At 40.6% G+C, this 24,779-nt stretch overlaps 1 protein-coding gene across 4 annotated transcripts in view; it reads left to right on the forward strand.

The window, feature by feature from the left end:
* The window catches only part of SFSWAP (splicing factor SWAP), a 93,447-nt gene that overhangs the window by 23,911 nt on the left and 44,757 nt on the right, over positions 1–24,779 (forward strand). For 3 of the 4 annotated variants that reach the window (XM_089489723.1, XM_089489725.1, XM_089489726.1), the window contains 6 exons: positions 301–436; positions 5,694–5,940; positions 8,765–8,896; positions 10,539–10,632; positions 19,780–19,951; positions 21,051–21,284. In XM_089489723.1, coding sequence (XP_089345849.1) covers positions 301–436; positions 5,694–5,940; positions 8,765–8,896; positions 10,539–10,632; positions 19,780–19,951; positions 21,051–21,284 — 1,015 coding nt within the window. The remainder of the gene's footprint in view (positions 1–300; positions 437–5,693; positions 5,941–8,764; positions 8,897–10,538; positions 10,633–19,779; positions 19,952–21,050; positions 21,285–24,779) is intronic. The other variant, XM_089489724.1, reaches the window with a different exon arrangement.

Here is a 24,779-nt window from a genome sequence, read left to right on the forward strand (position 1 = left end):
TCTGACTTATGTTGACCCTAAATTGAACCTATCATGTGTATTTCAGGGGCTGAGAGTGTGTGACTTTCCAAGTTCACCCAGTGGGTTTCTATGGCATGTGGGGAAACAAACCCTGATTTTCAGAGTTGTACTCCAACACTCAAACCACTACGCCACATTGGCTCTCTCCCAGTTACAGATATTTAAGTTTAAACTGTCCTACAGCCTTTTTGAACACAGATTTAATAAACTGAGACTAAGAAGTCTGCCGTGTGAGAAGGAATGAAAATCTGATGTCTGTGTCTGTTTTTCTCCTTGCAGCCCTTAAAGGTGGTGGATCCTGATCACCCACTAGCAGTGCTTGTTCGCAAGGCACAGGCTGACAATAACTTGGCTGCTCCTCAACAAGCTGAGGGAACATCTGTTCCATCCTCACAAGTAGAATATTCTTCAGACTGTAAGTATATTACGATAAAAGGATTAAGAATTTGAGAAGATTTGTGCGTATTAACAGGACCTGGAAGGATTATTGTTAATCTCTAGTGTTTAGTAGAGGTGCCACTTCATAGCGTGATTGTATATTTGCTCTGTAGTTTTTCTTTCAAAATTCTTTTGATGCAACTGGAAAGTTTGGAAAACAAAATAGAATTGTGCTTATTTATTTACCACACATTGCTTGGAGTTGTGTATCAAGGACCTGCCTGTTTTCTTTTTTAACAAAATGGTGCCCAGTGTTGATAAGATCAAACCCAGTGCTCCCTTCGAGGATACCAGTGATTTGTATTGAGAACTCTCCCCTGGAGATTGAAAGTGACTTTGGTATTTTATCTATATTGTAACAGGAGGAAATAACTAAAGCCATGGTTATTAATGTGATTAGTGAAAGACAAAATGCCAATAATAATATTTGATAGAATGCTGAGACAATTTCAGAGAGTCTCTGAGGCATGAAAATGTATTTGATTCTGAGGCTTTTATGGAAGTTTTACTTCTGTGCAGCAATTCCTTCCCACTAGAAATCAGACAGGTTCCATTTCAATTGAGCAGACAGTAAAAATTACAATATTCAATTAGGTTTGTGGCTTTTAAGATTGATTTTTCTAACAGGACTGTTAAAATTACTTGTTGTAGTAGTTAATATTATGTTTATTTATATACCACCCATTTCCCAATTAGAGATTTAAGGCAGCAATAACAACATACATAGGTAAAAATTTATAGTATAAAAAAAGTTTTTAAAATAATCAGATTATCAAAAGATTAGAAACAATTAAAAACACCAACTATTAAAAAACAACAAATAAAAAACACCCATTACATTATGTAAGGCCTGTTTTCCCCTTAAAGGTTCATTTCTCAAAGGCCTGCCTTGCTCTCTTTCCTGCCTGCAGAAGGATAGCAAGAAGGATGCTAATCTAATCTCTCTGGAAAGGGAGTTCCAGAGCCTAGGAGCAGCCATGAAGAAGGCTGTCCCATGTTCCCACCAAATTTGAGGATGGTGAGACAGAAAGCAGGGCCTTCCCAGAAGATTCCCAGAAGATCTGAAATGTGGTCAGATTTGTATGGGAGAATGCAGCCCTTCAAATAACCTGGACCTTAACGAACCGGGGCTTTAAGTCATGATCTGATCTTTGAATTGTGCCTGAAAACAAACTGACAAGTAGTGGAGCTGTTGCAACAAAGGGTTAGTATATCCCCAGTTTAAAATATATATAAATAAAGATTTTATTATTATTATTATAAAATTTGGCTGCAACTATTTGGACCAACTCTCTTAAAAGATAGCCCCACATAGGATGCATTACAGTAAAACAGATGGGATATAATTAAGCCATGTGTCAATGTGGCTAGGCCTGACAGCTCAAGGAATGAATCATAAAATCATAGAATTGTAGAGTTGGAAGAGACGGCAAGGGCCATCCAGTCCAAGCCCCTGCCATGCAGGAAATCTACATCAAAGCATCCCCGACAGATGGCCATCCAGCCTCTGTTTGAAGGAGATTCCACGACACTCTAAGGGAGTTTGTTCCACTGTCTAACAGCCCTTACTGTCAGGAAGTTCCTCCTAATGTTGAGATGGAATCTCTTTTCCTGCAATTTGCATCCATTGTTCTGCATTCTAGTCTCTGGAGCAGCAGAAAACAAGGTTGCTCCGTCCTCAACATGACATCCCTTCAAATATTTAAACAAGGCTAATATCACCTCTTAACCTTCTCTTCTCCTGGCTAAACATCCCCAGTTCCCTAAGTCATTCCTCATAGGGCATGGTTTCCAGACCCTTCAACATTTTAGTCGCCCTCCTTTGGACACGCTCCAGTTTCTCAATGTCCTTTTTGAATTGTGGTGCCCAGAACTCGACACAATATTCCAGGTGAGGCCTGACCAGAGCAGAATAGAGTGGCACTATTACTTCCCTTGATCTAGACACTATACTTCTATTGATGCAGCCTAAAATCGCATTGGCCTTTTTAGCTGCCGCATCGCACTGTTGACTCATGTTCAACTTGTGGTCTACTTGGACTCCTAGATCCCTTTCACACGTAGTTTCATTCAGCCAGGTGTCCCTCATCCTATATCTGTGCATTTCATTTTTCCACCCTAAGTGGAGTACCTTACATTTCTCCATGTTGAATTGGTGGGAAGATAACAGCTGGCCACATGACCACCGGAGTAATCTTTGGAGAACACTGGTTCTTTGGCTTAGTAATGGAGATGAGCACCAACTAGATATTCATGTCAATGGGAAACCTTTATCTTTTTCATGGAAGCATAGGCGCGTTACAGACCGCCCAAAACGGGCAGTCTCGCGCCGCTGCCGGTTGCTGCGTCCGGGAACCACAGCAGCCAAACCGCGCGGTTCCTGGTACAGCAAGAAAGAAGCGCCAAAATTGTGCTTCTTCCTGGGCCCCGGAAGTGGCGCTGCGAGGCGCGTACTCGCGGCACCACTTCCGGCGCGCGACGTCTGGACGCTGTGCGTCTGTATGCGGCGCCGCCATTTTGATGCGCTCGTTACGCGCGAGGGGCAAGGCACGTCAGGAAGCGCTGCCCCTCGCGCGTAACGACGGTGCCTCTGTGGGCCCGTCTGTAACGCGCTGTAGTTTCCCAGTTGAGGGAAACAGTAGTCCCACACTTTATTCTGTGCTGATGAGGCCTCAGTTCAGTTCTGGGTGCCCCATTATAAGAAAGATGTAGACAAGAATCCCACACTCTTTTCCACCAATTATCTATTGTTAGATCACCTGATTTCCAACATCTAACTATTTCTAGACATGAGGAAGAAAAGCAATTAAATGTGTTCAGGTTACTGTTAGTATCAACACAAAGGGATAACAATAAAAGAGAAGGACAGAAATGAATGATTTGATCTGTAATGTGAGATAGCTGATCTAGAACCACAGTCCAGAACTTTTTCACATTGAGGCAGTCAAGCCACATATATTGATATGATCTCATAGCTTCACAGCCTCTCCAGCAGGATGGGGGAACATTTTTAATGTTCTCGAAAGCTGAACTGGTATTAAATATCATTTAAGGATAACCTTCAGAACCCCTTCTTTTGTAGCAGCTGATCGTGATTTAAATGGAGCAGAGGACCATATATGGGACCAAGCTGCATCTGATATCTCTAACTTGAGTTCTGATTGCTAAGACTTTTGCACGGAACAACCTTATGTATATTCAATTAAGTGATTATATATAATTGTAGCAGTACCCTTACAGGGATAATGACTTCCTGGCTCACTATACACATTTCAACGCTATCTGACCCCACCTTCAAGGGGGTATCCTGCACTCATCTATTCTCCCCAGCTACAGAAACATGGGTGCTACCTTGGGTATGACTGTATTTGGAAGAGGGTGCAGTGATTTATATTTTTGTGTTGCTAGAATTATAAGGATTCCTCTGCAGGATGGAAATTAATAAAAAGCATGGTGCCAGTAATAGTAAACGAACTTCCTTGAAAACTCATGCCCATTACCAGTGTTGTCCTACTGGGAGCAACCCCAGGAAAAGATTGGATGTTTTCTGAGATATACATTTGAAAGTATGAGTAGGTCTGAAATGTCTGCCATCTCACACAGATTTGAAGTGTAACCTAGCTCATCCCCAGAATTCTCTAAAGCACAGGAGGTTGAATTACTATAATAACTTTATTTATTTATGTTATATTTATATCATACCTTCTTTCTAGTGCACTCAGGGTTGTGTATATGTCTCTCCTCCCCCACTTTATTATCTGGTTATTCTGTGAGTTCATAATGGAGTTACTCAACAACAATGTTTATTGATTAGCCCATGGGCCATCTCAAAATACAATAAATACAACAAAACTTGCATAGCGCTCTGCATAAGAATGCTATATAAAAGGTTAAATAAAAAGAATATAATCAGTTACTGGGTAACTGATTAAAGGTATAGTGGCCTTTCATTGGGCCCAAACAGACAGGCCAAAATAAAGCTGCTTCGGGTTTAGAGGCATGCTGTTTAAATGATGCATGCGTCCTAAGAGGCTAGAAGCCAAGCCAAAGCTACGCTCAAATCCTAAAGACTGGAGCGCAGCTTTAATGCAGCTTCTGGCCTCTTAAGATGCTTATGTCATTTAAACAGCATACCTTCAAAGCGACCTGAAGCAGCTTTATTTTGGCCTGTCAGTTTGGGCCCATTGTTTCCTTACTTGAGGGTGAGGAAGTGGCCCAAGCTTACCTACTGTTTCATGGCTCCATGAGGACTTGAAAATGGATAACCCATGTTCTAGTGTAACACTCTAAAAAAGTTTTTTCCTGAAATAATCCCTTTAAGATCACATATTCTGCTTAGCTCATATTAGCCAGCTCCTTCTCCATCCAGCATCCAAGCCTCAAAGGCTGAGATGTGGTGTCCATTTTTTTCCTCAACAGTTTATGTAAGTTGTATCTTTTCCTGATGCAGAATTTGTGGTAACAGCATGTAGAATTCTGAAAGTGTATTACCCAAGTAATAAGGTACTATAAACTTGTTCAGCTTTCAAGCTTCTAAGGCGCGGGACAGACTGTCCAAAAGGACGGTCTCCCGGCGCCTAGCTTTGGTCTGCAGGGAAGCCACAGTCTCCAGACTGTGGGATTTCCCCACGGACCAAAAAGAACCCGCCAAAAGCAGGTCCTTCTTGCAGTGTGATTATGACGCCGCAGTGTGCCAATGGCGCACTCGCGACGTCATAATGGCGCCGCAATGTGCAGATGGGCGCCGCACGTAATGATGGCAGCGCCCATCTGTACAGGACACCACCGTTTTGATGCCCTCGTCACATGCGAGGGGCTTCTAGAAGCACCGCCCCTCGCATGTGACAAGGGCGTCCTATCATGCCCGCCTGGACCGGGCCTAAGTCCCCTTTTTTCTGGTCCAAAAGAGAGCAATCCCACACAGAAAACTATGGCAGTTTCCTAATTTTAATTGAGTAAAAAAGGGATGCCAAAATGAGTCAATATATGAAGGAAATATGTTTTTGGATTCTTTTCATGTGTCCTTGTCTCATTTACCTGGGCACTGTTTACATACTGATTGTGATGTGTTTGCCTCATCTCAGCCAGTTGATTTGGCAGAAAGTGATATTTCCTTTTCCCATGGAAAGGTGGGAGAAGGGTTGATATCTGTGGTGCTGTGTGTTTTCTTTTTTCTTTCTTTTTTTGTTTTTTGTGAGTGCACAAAACATTGATCATAAAACTTATTTTTATAGCAACTGTGGCAGCCATGTATTACAGTTACTACATGTTACCAGACGGAACATACTGCCTCGCTCCTCCCCCACCAGGAATTGACATGGCTACTTACTACAGTGCTTTGCCAGCAGGAGTAACAGTGTCTAGCACTACAGGAGTAGCCACAGTAACTGCGCCTCCACCTCCTGGCACTACGCCACCACAATCCTCTGAGACAGTTGATGACACTAGTGGGGGAATACCTGCCACAACTTCTTCAACAAGGTATTGTGTTATAAGCCTGTCTTGGCATTTTTGCAAAAAGTAACACGGATACAGTGAACCATACAGTGAGTTGTCCAGTTTCATGGAGACTTAAATTTCTGAAACAATAATCCCTCCTCCACCTGCAGAACAAGCACTGTTAGAATGTAAAAGTAGAACTGTTCACTTGGGAGGAATGTCAAAACAATAAGTAATATTGCACAGAGGCCTTTTGATTTTCTATTGAGAATATAGCAGGCACTTTGGGAACTGTTCACATATTTTTACCCATCCTGAGTCTTCAGGATGAGCTGGACTCATTGATTAGAAATACATAAATAAAGTATGTGCAACAGAGCTCCAGAGACACCCAGGAGAGAGTTAGGGCTTCATAAGCCACACCTCCCTTCCTTTTCCTCACCAACATCGAGTGGATGTTAGCAATGACTAACTTCTCAGACAAATTTCAGAAGCTGCAACAACATATTCAGGATCAAACCCACAGTGAATAAGCAAGTTGGTTTGAACTGTTGACTGGTACTGTATAGCACCATATTTTGATATAAATGAAAAAGCCTACATCCAGTTATTAATCCCAACCAAAGGAGAATGGCTGAATTAGTGAGAACTTGCTAAGACAGTGGTTATATAACTTCACTTGATTTAGTGGGTCTACTCTAATTTCAGTTGGATTTAAGCCAAAAAGTCCAGATGAGCTATAACTTTTCATTAAAATGATTCACCATGGCTCGGGACAGATGGGCGCAATGGGGCACCATCGTCACGTGCGAGGGGTGGCGCTTCCGGACGCCCCTCGCATGTGACAACGGTGTCAAAATGGCTTTAGATGTCTCCAGCCCACCAAGTCTCTGTTATACATATATACTGTTTAAAGTAATATTTACCTTCCTGCATAAGGACTTCAAACTCATCTTGTTTGGTTCCAAAATTTGCTGCATGGGTATACAGACATCTAAAGCCTTGTTTGTTCCCATCCGTGTGTGTGTGTGTGTGTGTGTGTGTGTGTGTGTGTTAAACAGCATGGGGGACAGCACCATGTGCTGAGAGACACCAAAGACTAGTGGCCAGGGTATCAAACAGGCATTTCCCAGCACCACCATCTGACTCCACCTCTCCAAGAAAGGCCAGGACCACTGTAAAACTGCCCCCAAGTCCCATCCCAGAGAGGCAACCCAGGAAGATACCATGGTTGATAGCACTGAAAGCCACTGAGAAGTCCAGCAGAACCAACAGGTACCCAATCTCTCTGTCTAGTTCCCTGCATAGGTCATCTTCCAAGGTGACCAAATTTGTTTAGGCTTTGGTGCATCTCCTAGGAAAATGGTGTGCATATTCTTCTCCAGATTTTCATTTTTGAAGTGTGCAAGGATATTCCTTTACTTCTAGAAATGCTTTTTAAGTTGCAGACAAATCTCTTTCATACAGAAAAGCTACACATGCCCATTTTCATCACAGTGGCTTTATAGTAGATTTGGCATTTTGCAGGAAGAAAGGAGCTTTTATTTAGAACAAGTGCAGGAAAAGTACAGACATCTCAAATGCCATCCCATTTTTTAAAACTGACAAAGGCCTCTCATATCTTCTACACAGTGGGGGTGGGGAGGCATTTTCACTGCCTTTACCCCTGTCCTTGAGCTGTTTCAGGCCTGTCGGAAGGCCTGTTCTCAAAACCAGGAGTTTCTGGTTTTGAAAAAAGGTACTTCCTAGGCCTAAATCATGTTGGAGAAGTGGGCAAAAGTCTTAATTGAAATAGTCCATCTCTATTTTATTTATTCATTTCATTTCATTTTTAGACTGCCTTTCTCCCAGAAAGGGACCCAAGATGACTCATAAATAAAAACACTTTAAAAACACATTACAATAAAAACATCAAATAAAAACAATATAAATTACATACATTAAAAACTACAGTACCCACCCCATATAACAAACACCGTATAAAAGCTTGCCTGAATAAAACTGTTTTTGCTTGCCAACAAAAGGCAAGCAGGGAGGGGGCAAGCCTAGCCACCCGTGGAACGGAATTCTACAGGGTGGGAGCAGCCACCAAGAAGGTTCTCTCTCGTGTCCTCACCAGGTAAGCCTGCGATGATGGCAGGACCGAGAGAAAGCCTTCCCTGAAGATCCTAGGGCTCTAGCAGGTTTGTATGGAGAGATATGGTCTCTAGTGTCCCACAGGGCACAAAAGGTGAAGGTACAGTCTTCTGAGGTCTGTTAGAACTGGAGGCATTTGCAGCCCCTGGACCTTGGACAGTTGTGCACCCTCGCTTAGACTCAGCAACTGACTTCTGCAGGTTGTGCTGATTCAGTAGAGAAATGTTCTAACAACATTAAGAATGTATTACAATAAATATATTGTGATATGGTACATATAAATAAATAAATATCAACAAGAAACAAACAGATTCGTTTGCGGTATAATGCAGCGTTCAAGTGAAGCAAGTTGCTGGCCTTCATAATTAGACAGTAAAGTTTAAGATATCCAGATGTTATCTAATGGATGTTCTGAAATCAGAATGTTTCTAAGGAGACCACCCTGTTTAACTCGCTTCTTACTGTCTTGCAGTATGCTTGAAGTTTCCAAATTTTGCTGCAAATCTTGGTGCCAAAATGGTTCAGATTTAGTGATTTCATACAAGTTGTAGAACTTTTGATTTTGGTTTGGCATCTCTAGCCAGAAGCCAGACCAAAAAAACAAACAAACAACCTGTGGCTTTTTAAAAAAAGTTTGTTTTGTCATTGTCCATGAGTAGTGATATGAAAAGTTATCCCCTCTTCTGGTTTAATGCATTGTGTATAAATAATAAACTCATTTTTTTTTCAGCACAATTCCTCCTGTCGTTGCCATCATTCCCCCACCTCCAGACATTCAACCTGTAATTGACAAACTAGCTGAATATGTTGCAAGAAATGGGATTAAATTTGAGACCAGTGTCCGTGCCAAGAATGATCCTAGGTAAGTGTAAATGGCTTTTTTCATCATGTCATAATATTTTATGACATGATGAAAGTGAATAGCTTCTTTCTCTCATTGATGGTGTGTTTAGCAATGAAAGCTTTTGAAATAATGTGATGTAATTCTTATATGGCCCTTGGATGGAACCAATTTTTGGACTTTCTCTCTGCCAGGGACATCTCTCCCATGCTTTGGTCCTGATAGTCTTAGAGTTCTTGATGACTGGCTGAATCGGGTCTGTGCCTCACATCCATTAAATGTTATCTGTCTGCAATGTGCTCACATCCCTCGGAGTGTGGTGGAGTCTCCTTCTTTGGAGATTTTTAAATGGCGGTTGGATGGCCGTCTGTGGGGGTGCTTTGATTGTGTATTCCTGCATGGCAGGGGGTTGAATTGGATGGCCCTTGTGGTCTCTTCCAACTTTGTGATTCTATATATTTTAAAATTCAAGAGACTGCTTAACATTAATGGTAAAAACTTTGGGGGGAAGCAGACGGGCAGCAAGGAGTGACCTCAGGCCTCTCCAGGCACAGTGATGTCAGGACTGACAACTGCCACTGTGGTCCCAAGCCAGCTGGTGCCAGGAGCCAGATTTTTTCTGCTCCTTTTTGATCTGGTCCAAAGGACCAGATCACAGTTTCAGAGTGGCTTCTGGCTGCTTTGGGGCATACATCATTTGAACACCACACCCCTAAAGCGTCCGGAAGCCACTTCTTTTGGCCCATGTGTTTAGGGCCATTATTGCCTTCGATTTTTTAAGCTTTTGTTTCTGAACATGTATATCTTATGGGCATTTAGGCATAGGTTATAGTGGGCTTGTCAGAATCTGGTTGAGTCTGCCATGAATTGTGTGTATGGTTGGGCTAATTAGTTATTCATGTAGTAATATAGGGAGTATTATTTTATAATTGTATAACTTTTGTATTGTTGATATGAGGGATGATGAGAGGTGTAATGCTGAGAAAGACCCTTCATGGTGGTTTACAGTGAAAAGAAATGCTTGGTATGGAAATGCTCAGATGTTTGTGGGATGCAGCTTCTCACAGGAGACAAGATGTTTAAGTGGGGCTGGGTGATTAGACCGAGAAGGATGGTACATAGATATGTATTGATTTATGGACAAATCATAGCTAAGCCTGCAGAGTATTAGGGCAGAGAATTGTGAATATGAGATTTGTGTTTGGGGATGATAGAAGTTCTGTTTGCAGACATCTTCCTGCTGATACCTATAGTTACTGGAATAAAGTTCTTGCAGTTTGAAGTACAGGAGGCTGGTTCACTGAACTGGGGGGGGGGGGGGGGATAGTTCTTAAGATATCCCTTGGTATCCACTGAGGTTTAGTTCTAGGACCCCCAGTGTATCCCAAACTCTGTGAATTCTCAAGTCTCATAGTAAAAGGGTGTCTCATATATAAAATGACAAAGTCAAGATTTGATTTTTGAGGGTTTTTTAAAATATTTTCAACCTGTAGATATTTGAATCTATGGATAAAGAATCTGTGGATATGGATGAGCTACTGTATTATTTCTTAGAATTTCATATTCTCTCCCTATACCTCAGATGGTGGCGTAGTAAATGATGCCTTTAGTACTGATGTGTGTGTATTTTAGTACAAATTACTTTTTTTTTCTTTCTCAACAGATTTGAGTTCCTGCAGCCCTGGCACCAGTACAATGCTTACTATGAATTTAAGAAACAATTCTTCCTTCAGAAAGAGGCCAGTGACAGCTCAAAGGTAGACTCAAAAAGTTTGAAAGAAACAGTGGCAGTTTGCTTGGTTTTACTAATATGTTATTTTTATAGCAGCTTAACTTGAGCAGCCAAAGCAGAGAAACCAGTTCCAGTAAACCTATTTAATATGTTAAATGCATGATCTCTGCAAATAACAATTCACAGCAGCTCACAATAAACGATTATTAAACGAACAATAAAGGTTTTACTGATATAATGCATCTTATGTGTAGCAGCCAGAAATTAAGCGTACAAGATGCATTTGTAAGAATGTTGACTGGAGCCAATTTTAGGGAGCATGTTACCTCCTTTAAAACCCCACAACAGATTCGAGCCAGGCTAGCTAAAATGCTGCTTCCTTTAGTATGTTCCCTCCCATCGCCTGTAGTAAATTGAAGAGGTCCAACTAAATTTTCTACTACCAACTTGTTTATAATTGTTGGGAACAAAGGAAAGGGAAATGCTGTTGAATTCCCGTCCCTGTTTGGCCCATTTTTTCTGATTTTCACCGCCATGTTAACCATGTTTCTTGTTTGTTTAAGCATAGATTTAGCTTTTGCCCTCTGTTTAGATGTTTGTTGTTTTTTGTCTCCCTAAGTATGTTGTTCTTATCTGGTTGAGTTATAGTTTTAATTATGTAATGTTGCAGTTACTTTACTGTGAGCTCTCCTTGCATTTTTAGGTGAGCATGAATATTGTAAATAAATAACACTTGGATGTGTGGCTTGATATATCTTGAGTCCCAATAAGTGTGGACCATCAGTTTGTAGCTTTCATGTGGCAGAGACTTTTTTTCTTCTGCTGTAGAGGCAAAAGTGAAGCACTGTGAATCTTATAGTTTCTTGACATAGTTCTTGTTGTGAACAGAAAGAGTTCAGCTGCCTCTTTCTAAGATTAAGAATGACCTAAAATATAGAGCAAACAAAAACAAAGCAACAAAAAAAAATCACTCTGTCAAGAAACGGCCACCTCCCCTTCACAGTTCAGAAAGCAGGCCATATATATTTCAAACAGCAAGAATTTTATTCCAGTAACCATAACTGTTAGTACGAAGACGTTTATAGATAGAACTGCCATAATCCACAAGCATTGGCATAACAATAAAGTAAGTTTATTTTACAATAAAGTAAATAAAATAATGTGCTGCCCTTACATTTTAGAGGCTTTACTGTGATTCATTTACAAATTTAAACATACTTGCCTTCTCCAACCATATTTGACCCATCCCCCCATCCCCTTGTAACTTTTATGTCTTGCCTCTGTTTTCCCTTTCCTCTGAGAAAGTACCACTTAAAAGAAACTTCCACCAAACATTTGCACATTCCACTACCAGGCAACAATCTTCCCACTGCATCAGTACTAAGTGTCTAAACTCATAGAATCATAGAATTGTAGAGTTGGAAGAGACCGCAAGGGCCATCCAGTCCAACCCCCTGCCACGCAGGAAATCTCAATCAAAGCATCGCCGACAGATGGCCATCCAGCCTCTGTTTAAAGACCTCCAAGGAGGGAGACTCCACCACTCTCTGAGGGAGTGTGTTCCACTGTCTAACAGCCCTTGGAAATTCCTCCTAATGTCAAGGTGGAATCTCTTTTCCTGGAGCTTGCATCCATTGTTCCGGGTCCTGTTCTCTGGAGCAGCAGAAAACAAGCTTGTTCCTTCCTCAATATGACATCTCTTCAAATATTTAAATAAGGCTATCATATCCCCTCTTAAATTTCTCTTCTCCAAGCTAAACATCCCCAGCTCCCTAAGTCGTTCCTCAGAAGGCATTGTTTCCAGGCCCTTCACCATTTTAGTCGCCCCCCTTTGGACACACTCCAGTTTCTCCATGTCCTTTTTGAATTGTGGTGCCCAGAACTGGACACAATATTCCAGGTGGGGCCTGACCAAAGTAGAATACATTGGCACTATTACTTCTCTTGATCTAGACACTATACTTTGGTGCAGCCTAATATTGCATTGGCCTTTTTAGCTGCGCCGCATCACACTGTTGGCTCATGTTCAACTTGTGGTCTGCTAGGACTCCTAGATCCCTTTGACATGTAGTCTCGTTCAGCCAGGTGTCCCCCATCCTATATCTATGCATTTCATTTTTCTGCCCTAAGTGCAGTACCTTACATTTCTCCGTGCTGCATTTCATTTTGTTAGCTTTGGCCCAGCTTTCTAGTCTATTCAGGTCATTTTGAATTTTGATCCTGTCCTCTGGAGTATTAGCTATTCCTCCTAATTTGGTGTCATCTGCAAATTTGATAAGTATACCCCCAATTCTGTCATCCAAGTCATTGATAAAAATGTTGAATAGCACTGGGCTCAGGACAGAGTCCTGTGGGACCCCACTGGTCACTCCTCTCCAGGATGAAAACTCACAGGGGTTTCGTTCTGGATCCCCCTCCCCAGATGCCAAATACGACAGGACCTCATGTCCCATTATACGTAATTGCGGTGTGATGTGTTTCATGGCCATGTGCACACACCGCCATTGAGGAGAACAATCTGCAGATAGCAAGCCCACCATACCGTGGGCCGACTGTACACACAACTTAACAGCTACCCCCATTATATGGCAGAGTATGCCAGATTCTGACATGCACACAAGTGTGTCAATTTTTTGACTCTTTTGTGTTGGATGAGTGCTTTCTTAATGAGGCAGACAGTGATTGTCTTAAGAAGCTCAGCAGGAAATTACTGGTATTTATATTAAGCAGAGTGTAGCATGTCCCAGTGCAACATGATGTTCTGGTAGAAAACAGGATAGAAATATGCAGGATGGTGTTGTAAGGTTAAAAGAACTTACTTTATTGTTGCAGAAAATCCATCCAAAATAGGAAAGTAGATAGTCAAAAGAAAATGACCTCTATTTCAGTAGTAGAGTTCCATAATGTTAACTCTCATGTGTGCCATCCTGAGGCCAAGAAGCCTCATGGATGCTTCCTTCTCAGACAAAGGGTTGCAAAACAGTAAGAGGAAAGGGGGAGGGAGAAAAAGGGGAGGGAAGAAATGACCTTTGCAAGCAAAGGCTTAAATTATATTGATCAATGAGCATAAAGAGAGAAAAACATGCACTTCAGAAAGTTCCTGCTCAACCCCCAGTTACTAAAGAAACAAGTGTTGATTCCTTTTCATTTTCAAGACAGGCAACCTTATGAAGTTGTTCATAGGTATATTTGTTGTTATTCGCCATCGAGTCACCTTCAAATTACAACAGCCATATGAGTAATAAGCCCCTAAGAGTTCTAGTCAGCAGAACTGCTCAGGTCTTGCAGTGTAAAGGCTATGGGTTCCTTAACTGAATTAATCCACCTGTAGTGCAGTGTTCCTACTGCCTTTCTTTTTACTGAATATTACTGCCTTTTACAATGAGTCACCTCATCTCATGATGAAAAAAGGTCAACAGTCTTAGAGCCATCTTGGCTTCTAGGGAGGCACACCATGGATATCATGTATTGGTGAAAAAACAAAAAGGTCCATAGCACTCTCTTCCATCATCAGATTTCAAATGGGTTGATTTTCTTCTTCCCAACTTTTACACTGTCCAGTTTTCCCAACCATACTGCCAAGAGCTGCCCTTTCTCCTCACAGTTCAGTGAACTAGCTTCTGTATTTCAACAGCAAGAATTTTATTCCAGTAACTGTAGGTGTTAGCAGGAAGACACAGACAGAACTGCTAACAGACAGAACTGCCCTTAATCACATTCAGATTCCCCTGTACATCTTTTCTCCTGTGAGAAGCTGCGTCCCACACACATCTGTGCATTCCTATACCAAACAATTATGTTCACTGTAAACCATCAACAAGGTTCTTTCCCAACACTATACCTCATTATCCCTCATATCTACAATACATATATTATACAATTTTATACAAATGTTATATAAATAACAATGTTATACAAATAACAAATTTGAAACTAAGAAAGTAAAACTCCCAAGTGAAACAAGTACCACAAATACATAAAGTAATAAATGTCTTATTCACACATAACAAAGGTCCAGTACAGACGACCAAAAGCGCCGTCGTGGGGCCGATTTTAGGGTTCCAGAGGGCTGGGCATCCATACGCTCCCAGCCCGTCCAGTAGAGCTTGTGTGCCATCTTGCTGGCGCCCCACCCACACGGGGTGTGTGACAATGAAACGTGGGTGTCCACGTGCCTAAATAGAAGCGGCGGTGTCAATGCGCGCAAGCGCCATTATGGCACCTCTAAAAAGAAGCTGCTCTAGGCAGCTTCTGTTTAGGGTGCGCGTCGGTGCCGTGCTGTGGGGTTGGCGCAGCGCCAATGAGGGGCAAAAGCAGGCGCCATACAAGGCGCCTGTCTGTATCGCCCCTGAGTATCTATTGTTTGAAACATCTGCTAAATAAACTTTTGTTATTATTTTAGTGAAAGTTTGTCTACAGTTTGAGTATATATCCACACTACTAATATAAAGCATTTTAAAATAAAGTCTAGAGAGATTTTTAAAAGGGTCTGTAACAAATTGGTAGCAGTGGGGGAAATAGAAAAACTCCTCTGGGCTGCTACTATAGAAACAATAAAAGTGCTCTTGACAATTTGGTGGCAGTGGTGGGATGACAAAACCCATGGGGCTGCCACAGTAGGAAAATAGTTGGGTGAGTGGGACTCACCTTCACAGTTTATCTGTGAAATTGTTCGACACACTTTCAACCTTTAAAAATTGTTTTATTCTCACAATATTTAAGTTAGTCAGATTGGTTTTATATGTCACTCTGAGCTTTTTAGATAGAAGGCAGTCTATAAATACTTCGTTGTTGAGCAATATGTCTTTTTCTACAGGACTGAATTGGATCAGGATCTGGTACCTTTAGGGTATTTAGACTCCGCTGTTTACTACCTGCCCATTTTATTTATTTATTAAATTTATATCCCATCTTTCTCCCGATCTGCCCTTCATCATCTTGAATGTTTTTAAACAGTTTCAAGACGTGCAGAATTATGTACAGTGGTCCTTCCACATTCACTGGGGCTAGGAGTGAAGGAGCCCTGTGAATGTGGGGGGGAAATGCAAATTTAAAAAAAAACACTATTCTTTTACCTGAGAACACATCTCTTTAGGGATCTTCAGGTCCTCCAATGCAACTCTGTGGTCAACATCAGCAAGATGCTGGAGGACCTACAAATGCATAGAGAAGTGTTTGCTTTAGGAACTTCTAGGTTCTCCAGCACAACTCTATGGTTAGCTTTTGGCAGAGTTGTGCTGGAGGATATAGGGATTCCTAGAGAGAACATACTGTTCAAAACAGCAAATAATCAAAGCCACAAATGTGGAGGGCCAACTATATTACATTCTTTCCCTGTTTTGATCTCATTTAAACTACAAGATTCTTAAACCAGTAATTCAAGTCTTTCTCTGTAATTAGAAATCCATAATGCTGTTTAAAGAAGATTAAAAGAATTGGTGGCAAAAGAAAGACACATTAACAGTATTTTTAAAAAATCTTCAGTTTTTAATTTTACATCATTTTCAAGAACTTTTAAGTCTTTGAGAACTTCTTCTGAATAAAGCTTCATAATAATGAAATAATTCATAATTGCTATTTCACCACCAATCTTGTTGAAATGACAGTAAAACCATTAATGCTTTTTCCAACAACAAAAAAGCTCTCAAAACATTGGAGAGCTCTCAAAACACTGAAGGCTCTAAAATGTTCACAAAAAAATATTGGTGGCTCAGATTACTTTTTAGTGAAGTGGTAGGATTCCTTTTTCTTTAAATACAGTGTGCTTTCATGAGCATCTTCAAGCCTAGATAATTGTCATATGTATGTCTGAGTGGCACACTTTGTGACTTGTCATTTGAATAATTTTCTAGCCTTTTATTTATTATTTCCTGTATTCTGTGATGTGATGTCACAGCAAAGAGAAAATATGGCCAATATGCAGACCTTCCAGGCCCCACTGTTGATATTGAATAAATCTTCCATCTTCTTAGGCACACTGTTGTAAGGAATTGTTTTGAAGGGCTTGTGCTAACCTTTGAAAGGTTTAAGTACTTTAAAGTTCTCTGATCCTGTCTTTTCTGTTGCCTTTTCTTCAGGATTTTGTCTCAGTTCCTTCATTCTAACTTCTTTGTTTTCTTTTTGTCTTATGTCAGTCAGTCACCTCTTCCCAATTCCTGTTGTTTTCTGTTCTGCATACTCTATCTGGAATAGTCAGATAATGCACAAAGTGGCCAGAAGCCTCTGCAGTACCGTGATCTGGTCCTTTAGATCAAAAAGGAGCTGGAATAATCTGGTTTGTGGCAGCAACCTGCTTTGGAAGCGGGCTGTGCGGTCACCATAGTCCCGGCCTGATTGTGGCCAGAGTGGCTTCTAGCTGCTCCTGACGGGCCATCTGCTTCATTAAGGTGGTTGATTAAGAGTTCAGTGTTTCAAACACACCTGGCTCCGCATCATGTTCCTGAATTCTGCACTTTACCTGGAGTGTGTTTGTTGATTCTGGATGCTGTTTACCTGTCTTGGACATTGCTGAACTCTGTTTGGGACTAAAGTCTTGTATTTTCAAAACTATAGTAGTAGTAGTAGTAGTAATAGTAATAATAAAATTTTATTTATATCTCCCGCTTCTCCCTTTGGATTGAAGCTGGATTACAGCAATAAAAACATCATAAAATACATAGACAATACAAAATACATCAATCAGAAATAAAAAGGGAAGAGTTGTTACAGTATTGCTCACAGTCGTAAAAATCGAGTCATCGTATTCAGATGTTCAAAATCAGATTAGAGGAGATCTGTTGGATAGGCCCGCCAGAAGAGATCCATCTTCAATGCCCTCTTGAAGGCTTCCAAAGAAGGCATAAGACGGTTCTCTTCCGGTAGGTTGTTCCAAAGTCTCGGGGCCATCGCAGAAAACGTTTTACAAGAGGTAGTTTTCAACCCAAAGGGTGTTCTAATATTTTTGTGCCAGATGTTCTGAGAGTGCGGGGCAGATTACGTAGGGAGAGGCGTTCCCTTAAGTAAGTGCTGATGTGTAAGCTACTCTGTGGCTGTGTTTGCTTGTTAGATGCTGGCTGTCAGCTGTGTAGCAATCAGACTTTGGGTGGTTGCCCAGACTGTGTTTGGGACACTAGATGCCCTTATGGAACCTTCTAGTTCTAAGATTCTGTGGTTCTTTGTTTCTAACAGTGGATCTAAATCATAGGACGCAAAGATTATTACAGTTGGCCATCCACATTTGTGGCTTTGACTTTCAAGGATTTGATTATTTGCGGTTTTGATTAATAGGTTCTCTCTAGGAAACTCTTAAGCCTGCCAATACAGTTCTGCTGGAAGTTGTACATAGAGTTGTGCTGGAGAACCTAGAGGTTCCTAGGAAAAACACTTCTCTAGGCATCTGTAGGTCCTTCAGCATGATTTTGTGATCAACCTCAGGCAGATGTTGACCATAGGGTTGCACTGGAGGACCTGGATATTCCCAGAGAGATGTTCTCTTAGGTAAAAAGAATAGTGTTATTTTTATTTGTGATTTTCCCACATTCACAGGGGTCCTTCATCCGTAACCCCAGCGAATGTGGAGGGACCACTGTACTTGTAGATTTTAATCATGCAAATTAATAGACGAGTCATAGAGAATCTATTCTGGTGTAAATTTTAGAATAACGTAATTGAACATTGGAACAGTAGAACAGTGTATCATAGTGGGAGCCAAATATGGAGTTCTTGAACTTTTTCCTTAGTAGGAGGTCAGAACATGGTTGGGTATGTGCACTCATTCAAAAATGATAAAAGAAGTTGTTTTAGGGTGGTCAACTAGAAGGGCTGGAATCACATTGGTCTCATATGTGTACAGCTTCCTCTATAGAAGCGATTGGATGGATTTCTTCAGTGTGGAACATCAGCTTTCAGTTCGAGTTTGCAGAAGAGTGGTGCATGCAGTTCCATTATTCATTCAGTTGTGCAGTCTTGCCATTCAGCACAAGAGTTGTATGAGCCCAAACAAGGTGTGACTCAATATGTAGAGATGCTTGCTACACAACTGTGATGTAGCTGTTTTTAACGTGTAAAGAGGTAGCCCAAAGTACTCAATGTTACTCTTACATATGGACATTTGAATAAGATGTCTTCACTGTGTGTATATGTGTGTATGATAATGATGGACTAATTAATCTCAATGGTCTTCATGGTGCTGTTAATTCCCCATTCGCAGGCAGGTGCACCTTGATGATACTTGGGGAAACCTGGCTTCAGTCAATGAATTTTGTGCAGTTCCTCACTTCAGTAGGTGTTTGTTGAGTAGCTGTTCATCCTTTTATATGCCCTTCTTCCCGTGAAATAAATTTGCTTCAGTCATGAGCACTACATTGAAGGAAGATCAAATCTTTTCATAGAGCAGATCAGCACTGCATATATATCAGAGTTTATTTGGCTGGTGTAAGAAATTAAGTTTGAAACCCAGGAAACAATTTTGCCACTCTGACATATATACAGTTTCAAAATCTGTATATATTAAAGATCAGATATGAAGCCTAGAGTGCAATGCACACTTTTATTTAATTAAAATCCATGTAGAAAAATTAAAATCCTCCTTTTTTAAAAAAAATGCCTTGTCACAATAGAAATTAATTTTGCTCTTTTGCAGGAACAGAAACAGCGGATGTAAATGTTTAGAAAAAAAGCACATGACTCTGAACTCCTTTATAATTCTATTAATAACCCAGGTGGGGAACCGTAGGCATCAGTGTGTCTTGTAGTACATCCTGTCTACTTGACATGCTAGCTTTCCATGAGCAGCAAACTATCTGATGTAAGGCAACATTTGCTCAAATATAAGCCCATTCTTCATTCTGAAGGATGGATTGTGCTAAGGGTCCACTATGTTATCTGCTGCTTCTGAATGTCCAGATCATCTATAGAGGGCTTTCCAACTGCAAAATAGTTACAATAGTCCTTTAATCAACATTTTGGAATAGCAGATACATGGGAATCTGAGTAACAGTATTTTAAAAGAATAATGTTAATGGAATTCTTTTGGAATTAATGCAGTGTTTTTCAGTGTCTGTTCAAAGCCTGCTTCTTTATAAGGTTGTGCATTTCTTTGGGGCTTCATTTATGAGCATTTCTGCCATGTGCTTTTATTTTCCATTGAAACGTGAGGTGTGTCTTATATTCTGCCCCTCTCCACACCTTTAAGCAGGTTGCATCTTTATCAGAGGATGTCCCAGTGAATACTGCCAGTGATGTACCTGGAGAAGCTCAGTTTTCTACTGACCACACATCTGAAGATGCAGATTCTGTTCTCCAAGGTAGCAATAAAAAGGATCCAACTATCATCAAAGTGGGCAATGATGGCAAACTGGTGAAAGGTACGTCAGTGTTGGTATTAGGCACTTGAAAACCCTAAATAAAATAAAAATAAACCTTTATGGGTTTCCGCCCTTAAGATAGAAATAATAAAGGTAGATTAGCAATATAAGATTTTAACCAGACATGCAGTACCAGACATGACACAATATTATGTGTTTAACTATGATCAGTTGTTCTTTTCCTACAAGTGATTGCTAGCGCAGAAAATTGTGCCACTTTATAAGTTATATGTGAGTTCCAGTCTGATAATAGATAATTTAAAGAAAAAGCTTCAGATCTCCCAGGTACGTTCAAAAGTATAGGAGTGATCAAATCTCTTCTAGCATTGTCATAAAAAGGGCAGTGAAACGGTACGTGTCCAACATTTTCTATATCTCCTGAGTTACAGGGGCATGTTTGCTCATGAACAGGAGTCTCACTAAATTTACCCTCCAGTAATGCTGATGGAAGAACGTTTAATTTAGCCATTGTGAAAGCTATTCTGTACCTGGGGATCGATAGGTTCGTGATGTAATTTGGCACAGTAAGTGGTCCTATACTGTCCCAATAAGAAAAATAGTTTGCAAACTGAGTTCTATGGTTTTGAAATTCTGTGTCCTTTATGCGCTGCATAATGGCTGTTTTAGCTTTAGAATATCCCATAGACTGAAGAGCGTTAGTCGTGAGACCCAGATTTTGGAGTTTTGTAGTCAGAGAGTTTTTCCATTTAGATTGAAAAGTATCTGCCAAAATTATTCTGGCCTGGAGGGAGTGAAAGGACAGGCCCAACGCCATTTCAGTGTTATCAAATAATGTTTAAACTTTCCAAGTTCTGCATTTTATTTCTTTAGATGTATAGGCCAACTTTCTATAAAGACATTCAGACTGGTCTTCAGTAAAACAAAATCATAAAACTTAAAAAAACCCAAAAAATCATTTAAAGCAATAAAGCAGCTAAGGCTAACAGCTAAGACTATGGGCCAAATCAGAAAGATGTTTTAATGCATTTACTTACACAACTGTATCAACCTTCCTCTAGTTCATTTGAAACTTTGCCACAGTCAATACCAATTGCCTAGCGAACAGTATCTCACTAGTTAAAGCCTTTCTTTTTTACAGCCTCCTTTGCACCTATCAGCTTTGCGATCAGAGTGAAAGAGAATGACTTGCTCCCATTGGAGAAAAACCGTGTGAAATTAGATGATGACAGTGATGAGGAAGGGGAAGAAGGTAAAGATGGTCAAGAGAATGCAAGTAGCACTTCAAACAGCAATTCAGCATTTGCAACATCAAGTAATGCTCCTGAAGAAAAGAAGCCTCAGCTTACTCAGGAGGAGCTAGAAGCCAAACAAGGTAAAAAGTACAGTTCTCTGGAAAGAGAAAATACCTGAAGCTTGTAAACTGTACAGTTGGAAAAACATCTGTTTCAAAACTGTCTTCATTTGTTGCTGGTGTTGTGTTTGCTTTCAAGTCATTTCTGACTTATGGCTGACCCTAAGGGAAATCTATCACGGAGCTATCTTGGCAAGATTTGTTAAGAGGGAGTTTGAAGTCCAGTGCTCAAATCAATACACCACACTTGCTCTCTTGTCTTCATTTAGATATGTCTAAAATATCCTTGAAGCAAGGAATGAAGATAGAGACATAGAGCAATAGATAGTAGCCGGAAGCAAAACAGGAGTCAGTTTCTTTGTTTCTTAGGCCCATGTTTGTTTGGTTTTTTAATTTTAGTCTAATTCTGAAACTCTTGTATAGTCTACAGTGTGTTCTGTTTGTGAGGGAAGTAAAAAATGCTGCTACTGGGAAGTTAATGGAATTTGTCACAGTATGGAAATTAATCATAATCATTAGGATGTTTGTCTAGCATAATCAACAACTGGTGTATGGTTTCTGCAAGGACATTTATTTTTGTACAGTGTTATCATGCACCCTAGGCATCTGCGAAGTTGGGGCTGAATTGGACCCTTCAGACTTTTCATTCACTTTTTTGTTGTGTAACAGTTGCTGTTGCTGGTTATAGAAGCAGTTGTTTGGCTGTGCACTGAGTGATGTATCTAGAATGTCATGTCACCAAAGTACTTCAAGAATTTGTCGTTATTCTGCTCCTCAACAATTTGATATGCTCTCTGTTCTAATTGATTTAATTGTTTTTAATTACTAGTGATCACCCCAAAAAATTATTTTGGCAGTGTATAGGAATCAGTTTTAATACAGCCATTAGTACACATTCTAAAAGCGCAAGCTTAAGATTCCCCTTCAAATTCTTGAAATATTATGAGTTTATGCCAAAACATTCCAAACATGAGAGGCCTCAGTGGAGGGTGGAGATGCATTACATTCTGCATACAGTATGTATACAAGACAGTGGAAATGTGATGCACAAATACATGTTCCTTAGTTGCTTACTTGACTCCAACAGTTGTATTGACTCAGCTGGATACCGCTTTCATGTACTCATTGGCTCATATGAGAATGTTAGGAGATTCAGCTGAAAACACAGAGACCTTGCCCAGTAGCCAAACACTTGTACATGTAGGCCCTAAGCACAGAAAAGCCATTGAAACTAACCATCAGTATGAAGCATATGAATCAGCCAGGCCTGGTGTAAGTACTAATGCCCTTCCCATCTGCCTTTATCTGGTCAACAGAGCAGTACCTTTATTTGTGTGCTGCCGTTCTACATCATGCTTCTGACAGCAGAGACCCTAAACTTGACAAACAAACCTGCAGAATCTAGGTGAACATATAGTAGTGCGTGGTTTCCCTCTTAAGATGAATGCTAGATACACTGAATCATAGACTCACAGAGTTGGAATGAACCACAAGGGCCATTGAATCCAACTCCTTTCCATGCAAGTTTACACAGTGAAAACGCCTGTAGTTTGAATCCATTGCTCCTATGCTCTGGAGCTGCAGAAACCAAGCTTGCTCCATCCTCAATATGATGTCCCTTCAAATATTTAAATATAGGACCATCATATAACTTCTTAACTGTCTCTTCTCCAGCCTAAACAATCACAGCTCCCTAAGCCACTCATAGGACATAGTTTCCAGACTTTTCCAGGCCCCAGGTTGGGTATAGGTTCATGTCTTCAGAAGGGCTTCCATGAATAGGCTGCATGAATTATTTTGATACAAATTCTGAAGACGACTTCCATCGATCTGATTCTATCCTCCCTACAATCAGGTCTTGACTCATGGCTTAAGCCATTGAAGTGACAGGTGCCTAAAACTGAAAGGGCTAAAAAATATTTTGAGAAGAATTTTTCAAAACCTGAAGAAGAAAATAACTGGATTGACGAATACTTCTGAGCAGCCAGATTAACTTTAAAATCTGATTTATTTTTTTTAAAAAAAATCCTTATTAACTTTTGGGAAGACATCAGCAGAGAATATGAACACTTTTCTAACAAGAGGTTTAAGTTTCTGTCCCATTTACAAATATGGAGCTGGTGGAGAGGGATATCTCTTCTTATACCTTTACAATAAATAAATACCATGGTAAACTGAATGCAGTTCCAGATTTAAGACTATATCTTACATAAGTTAAACCTGATTTCAAAAAACTATGTGCCTATCATGGCAATATTTGTTTAGAGGAGGTTTGCTATTGCCTTCCCCTGAGGCTGAGAGCATGTGACTTAAAATCATAGAATCATAGAGTTCGAAGAGGCCACAAGGGCTATCCAGTCCAACCCCCTGCCATGCAGGAAATCACAATCAAAACATCCCTGACAGATGACTATCCAGCTTCTGTTTAAAGACTTCCAAGGAAGGAGACTACACCACACTCTGAGCGCGTGTGTTCCACTGTCGAACAGCTCTTACTGTCAGAAATTCCTCCTAATGTTAAGATGGAATCTCTTTTTCTGTGGCTTGCATCCATTGTTCTGTGTTCTAATCTCTGGAGCAGCAGAAAACAAGCTCGCTCTATCCTCAATGTGACACCCCTTCAAATACTTAAACAGGGCTATTATATCACCTCTTAACCTTCTCTTCTCCAGGCTAAACATCCCCAGCTCACTAAATCTTTCTTCATAAGGCATGGTTTCCAGACCCTTCACCATTTTGGTGGCCTACTGGACACAGTATTCCAGGTGAGGCCTGGCCAAAGCAGAATAGAGTGGCACTATTACTTCCCTTGATCTAGGCCAGTGGTCACCAAACTGTGCTCTTTAAGTGATTTTGGAGTTCAGCTTCCAGAATCATAGACTATTGGCCAACTTGGCTGAGGCTTCTGGGAGTTGAAGTCCAAAATCTCTTAAAGGGCACAGTTTGGGGACCACTGATCTAGACAGTATAGTTCTATTGATGCAGCCTAAAATCTGATTGGTTTTTTTAGCTGCCACATCACACTGTTCACTTATGTTCAACTTGTGGTCTACTTGGACTCTTAGATCCCTTTTACAGATAGTCCCGTTAATCCTACATCTTTGCATTTCATTTTTCTGCCCTAAGTTCAGTACCTTACATTTCTCTGTGTTGAAATTCATTTTGTTAGCTTTGGGCCAGCTTTCTAATCTATTCAGGTCTTCTTGAATTTTGATCCTGTCCTCTGGAGTATTAGCTGCTCCTCCAAATCTGGTGTCATCTGCAGATTTGATAAGCATGCCTTCTATTCCTTCATCCAAGTCAGTGATAAAGATGTAGAATAGCACTGGACCCAGGACAGAACCCTGTGACACTCCACTGGTCACTTCTTTCCAGGATGAAGAGGAGCCATTGCTGAGTACCCTTTGGGTCTGGCTGGTCAACCAATTACAAATCTATTACAGAGGAGAAAGTGACCTGGGAACAGGGTTTGAGAGGATCTTCTTTAATTTTTCACTTTTTCTTTTTCACTTATTT

Source organism: Sceloporus occidentalis, unplaced genomic scaffold (assembly GCF_023333645.1).
Source record: "Sceloporus occidentalis isolate IW3139 unplaced genomic scaffold, rSceOcc1.0.p SCAF_41, whole genome shotgun sequence".
NCBI classification, from domain to species: domain Eukaryota; kingdom Metazoa; phylum Chordata; class Lepidosauria; order Squamata; family Phrynosomatidae; genus Sceloporus; species Sceloporus occidentalis.